General features: G+C 43.4%; 1 protein-coding gene across 1 annotated transcript; it reads right to left on the bottom strand.

Annotated features, from left to right (window-relative positions):
• Positions 1–375: 375 nt before the first annotated feature.
• LOC128596070 (chromobox protein homolog 3-like) lies at positions 376–1,080 on the bottom strand. The gene is made up of 2 exons (XM_053605430.1): positions 869–1,080; positions 376–746 (listed from the first exon to the last, which is right to left on the bottom strand). Exons 1-2 carry the CDS (start codon positions 1,078–1,080, stop codon positions 401–403), a joined length of 558 nt encoding a protein of 185 aa, XP_053461405.1. The 3' UTR covers positions 376–400.
• Between the last annotated feature and the right edge of the window lie 3,848 nt (positions 1,081–4,928).

The raw sequence follows: 4,928 nt of genomic DNA, 5'->3' as shown, positions 1-4,928 counted from the left end.
ATCATTTACATATGAATGTCGCGTATACACATACAGAAACAAATTTAAAAAAAAAAACCCAGAATGGTCCTTAGGCAAAGAGTTAAACACAAGTTCTTACTGAATAATGGCTATGGAAATTTCCCTTAGTATTTAGAAAAGCTGTTTTCTAATGCAGAAGAAATAATATACCATGGTATCAAGTGTTTTTTTTTTTTTCTGATAAAGGAAGCAACTAGAGAAAGCTTTCATTTGTTCAAAGTAACCAGTGCTATTGATGCAAGCCCCCCAACGACTCTCCCAGTACTACTTTCAAAATGAACGTATCAAACTTGATGTGTTAGAATGTAGTTATTTCTTCACACTCTCAAGACCCAGATTTTTTATATATATAAATATATATAAAAAGCAATGCAAACAATTATTGAGCTTCATCTTCTGGACAAGAATGCCAAGTTAGTCTCTCTTCATAAAAAGCAATAACAATTTGAGGACACTTCATGTTTGCCTCTTTTGCCAGCACCAAATCTGCCTCATCTGAATCTTTCCACTTCATAAGAAACCTTAATTCTCCACTGCTGTCTGTGGCACCAATTATTCTCTCAGGATCAAGACCTCTGGCAAAGCCTCTTGGTTTGTCAGCAGCATCTCTTTTCTTCTTTGATTTGCTATCATCTGATTCACTGTCAGATAAAGATTTTCTTTTTGTACCATCCTTTTCTTTACCAGCTTTTTGAGAATTAAGAAATGCTTCAATTGGGCAGCACCTGTGGCTCAAGGAGTGGGGCGCTGGTCCCATATGCCGGAGGTGGCGGGTTCAAACCCAGCCCCAGCCAAAAAAAAAAACCACAAAAAAAAAAAAAAAAAAAAAAGAAATGCTTCAATTAACTCTGGACAATCTAAATTTTCTTCAGGTTCCCAAGTATTATCAGCATCTGTAAATCCCTTCCACTTCAGGAAATACTCCACCTTCCCATTTACTACTCGTCGACCCAGAACTTTTTCCACCACAAATTCTTCAGGCTCTGCCTCTTCAGCCTTTTTACTCTTTCCATTCTGCTTCTTTCCCATTTTTTGCAATGTAGTTTTATTGGAGGCCATTTTTTATTGCAGACTTGAAGAGCTATTATTCACCGGCTCCGAGCTGCTCCGGGTCGCGAGTCTCCTGTTTTTTGTTTGTTTGTTTGTTTGTTTTTAATTTTAGACACAGAGGTAGAGTGCCATGGCATCACAGCTCACAGCAACCCCCAACTCTTGGGCTTAGGTGATTCTCCTGCCTCAGCCTCCCGAGTAGCTGGGACTACAGGCGCCCACCACAACGCCCAGCTATTTTTTTGTTGCAGTTTGGCCGGGGCTGGGTTTGAACCCGCCACCCTCAGCATATGGGGCCGGCGCCCTACCCGCTGAGCCACAGGCGCCGCCCTTTTTTTTTTTTTTTTTTTTGTGGAGACAGAGTCTCACTGTACCGCCCTCGGGTGAGTGCCGTGGCGTCACACGGCTCACAGCAACCTCTAACTCTTGGGCTTACGCGATTCTCCTGCCTCAGCCTCCCGAGTAGCTGGGACGACAGGCGCCCGCCACAACGCCCAGCTACTTTTTTGTTGCAGTTTGGCTGGGGCTGGGTTCGAACCCACCCCCTGGGTATATGGGGCCAGCACCCTACTCACTGAGCCACAGGAGCCACCCCTAGTTTTATGTTTAACTGTAAACTGGCAAACTGTTTTCCAAAGTGGCTTTATCATTTTACATTCCCACCAGCAATTGTCAGTTACTTTCCCCTCCTCCAACCATAGGACAAGCATCTTCTAATCTTTGATCAACTGCCATTGTTTTTACTCTGAGAATTAATAAAGCCCCTGAGAAGGTTTCAGTTCTGTTCTCCCAGGTTGAATGATGCTTGTGTTCCCAACAGTTGCCCCATGGAGTCGTTTATGGCATTTATACTCAATGTACACATATGTTGTCGTTTATTTATTTAGAATATTGAGCTCATTGGGCTGGCTCCAGTCACCATTCAGTTTCCGGCTACCTTAGGGGATGCTCATGCAAAGGTAAATTTATGCAAACTCTGAGGCAAACTCTAGTATACAGCTCAGAAGATTCACCAGGAAGCTGAACTCCCCAAAGGCAGATTTCCCAAGAGTGAAAGCTCAGGTGGTGTGTGCCATAAGAGAACATGGGCTCTGAATTTGTCTACTCAGGTGAAAAAGTGATATGAAGGACATTTATATAAGAAACTTCAGAGACCAGAGGAAACAAGGTTAGGGTCGTGTGAAGGTACGCACTAACACATCTCACAGATTTTACTGATAAGATTTTTTTTTTTATTATTATGCACTATAGTCGAAGAAACTGTGGTCAGAAATCTGAACTTTTCCAAAAAGCCTTTTAGACTGTTTCTACACAATAGTGAGAATATACATTTTTTAAAATTTGCCAAATGACAAGAACTATTGACATTCAGAAATAAAGCCCAAGACAATTAGAGTCTAAAAATTGCCATTGAGGTCTTCATAGTACTAAATGTGTTTTTACCAGGGGAGGAGGTTGTTGAGGTCATAATTGTTGTCCCTGAGGTTATTTGCATAAGGATTTCAGGTGTCATGTCACTGCAGTGGCTCACATCTGTAATCTTAGCACTCTGGGAGGCCACGGCAGGTGGATTACTTGAGCTCAGGAGTTCCATACAAGGAGTGAGAGTGAGACCCTAGAGTGAGACCCTAGCCTGATGTTGTGGCGGCCACCTATACAGTCCCAGTTACTTGGGAGGCTGAGGCAAGAGGGGCTTTGAGCCTAAAAGTTTGAGGTTGCTGTGAGCTATGATGATGCCATAGCGCTCTACCTAGGGTGAGAGTGAGACTCTGTCTGAAAAAAAAAAAGAATTTCAGGTGCTTGAAATACAAAAGTCTACTGAATAAGATTTCTACACTGAGGGTAGAGTATGTAAACAAAATCGGGAAGTGACTGTGGCTCAGTGAGTAGGGCGTTGGCCCCATATACCGAGGGTGGAGGGTTCAAACCTGGTCCCAGCCAAACTGCAACAAAAATATAGCCAGGCGTTGTGGCGGGCGCCTGTAGTCCCAACTACTCGGGAGGCTCAGGCAAGAGAATCACCTAAGCCCAGGAGTCTGAGGTTGCTTGAGCTGTGATGCCACAGCACTCTACCGAGGGTGACATAGTGAGACTGTCTCTAATAAAAAGAAAAGAAAAGAAAATCACTGACTATTAAGGAACAACATGAGAAAATTTCTTCATGATATCCTTATTATAAAGTTGGTTTCTCAATCTACACATGTGCTTAAGTTTTACATAACTACATACCCCCACACAAAGAGTAAAAGCTAGTAAAATATGACTAAAGTCTGTGCCTGAGTTAATGATATCACACCATTGTTACTTCCTCGTTTTGACCCGTCCTGTGGTTATATGAGTTATTTCCCCTGGGGGAAGCTAGGTGAAGTGTACATGTCCAGGGCAACCTTCTATACTCGTATTTTAAAAACTTGTAAATCTAAACTATTTTAAAATAAAAAGTCGTTTAAAATAAAGAGAGAGGCCTGACGCCCGTAGCACAGTGGTTATGGTGCCAGCTACATACGCCCGAGATTGGAGGGTTCAAACCCAGCCCAGGCCAGCTAAACAACAACAACTGCAATAAAAAAATAGCTGAGCATTGTGGGGGGCACCTGTCATCCCCGCTACTTGGGAGGCTGAGGCAAGAGAATCGCTTGAGCCCAAGAGTTTGAGGTTGCTGTGAGCTGTGATGCCAAAGCACTCTACTGAGGGCGATGTAGTAAGACTCTGTCTCAAAAAAAAAAAAAAAAAAAGAGAGAGAGAGAAAGGAAGAAAGGCACTTGAAACTTCCTATAAGTCTTAAACTGTTTCACAGTAAGAGATATTTGAAAGGAAGAGAAGGGAGAGGAAAGGAGGGCAGGGGGGAAGGGAATGAAAAAAGAAGGAGGTGGCAGGATTCTTTGCTCCCTTCTCTAGTCAGTATGGATGAGAGGTAGGGAAGAGGTGGGGACAGTAGGCACCTCCTAAATTTGAAGACAAGAATCCCTTCTGATAAGGAAACTATGAGAACTCAGCACAAGAAACCCACCCTAAACTGAAATCTACATATGGGTGCCGTTTCCCGATAGAAGTGACAGGAAATCAGCATATCTGCACCTTTTTTTGGCAGGAGTGATAACAGAGGGAGTTCAGCCTTCACTGCGTCTGCAAGCAGACAGTACAAACATCAAGAATTGTCCACAGGAGAGGCCCTGGACTTGCTGTTCCAGATTTCTTGGCAGGGGTTACCTCTCCAAGTGCATCTGACTATCCTAGCTTGGCGACAAGAGCCATTAAGACCAATTCTTGAATTCCTTTTGCTATGATTCCATATTCACTTTTAATTGTGTTTTGGCTGTCTGTGCTGCTTTTGTATAGCAAGATAACGAGCTGATCAGCCAATGTAAGGATTTTAGTCCACTTGACATTATTCCTTCTTTATAAATTAGTAATTTAGCATTCTGGGGCATGTTATTGACATCTTGTGGGTTTTCTAAGTGTGAGTGAGCAACTAGAGCAGGAGTTCTTAACCTGGAAACCAAGGATGGGCTTCAAGGGATCCATTAAGCCCGAAGATTATATGCAAAAGTGTGTGTGCATGCAGTGTGCATTTATCAAGGAGAGGGGTCAATAGCTTCACCAGGTTCTCAGAGAGTTTCCAATCTAGATACACTGGAAAGATAGAATTTCTGAGCTGAGCTTGGTGCCTGTGGCTCAAGCAGCTAAGGCACCAGCCACATACACCTGAGCTGGTGGGTTCAAATCTAGCCTGGGCCTGCCAAACAACAATGATGGCTGCAACCAAAAAATAGCTGGGCGTTGTGGTGGGCGTCTGTAGTCCCAGCTATTTGGGAGGCAGAGGCAGGAGAATCACTTGAGCTCAGGAGTTGGAGGTT

The sequence above is a fragment of the Nycticebus coucang genome, chromosome 10 (genome assembly GCF_027406575.1).
Source record: "Nycticebus coucang isolate mNycCou1 chromosome 10, mNycCou1.pri, whole genome shotgun sequence".
Taxonomy (NCBI): Eukaryota; Metazoa; Chordata; class Mammalia; order Primates; family Lorisidae; genus Nycticebus; species Nycticebus coucang.
The sequence above is the reverse complement of the archived record's forward strand: the minus strand, read 5'-3'. Positions and strand labels throughout refer to the sequence as shown.

Bases quoted from the DNA above. Each gene is read 5' to 3' on its own strand.
- LOC128596070 (XM_053605430.1), bottom strand. From the start codon at position 1,080: ATGGCCTCCAATAAAACTACATTGCAAAAAATGGGAAAGAAGCAGAAT. The intron at 747-868 runs GTTAATTGAAGC...CTTGAGCCACAG, and splicing joins GAAAATTTAGATTGTCCAGA to GTGCTGCCCAATTGAAGCAT.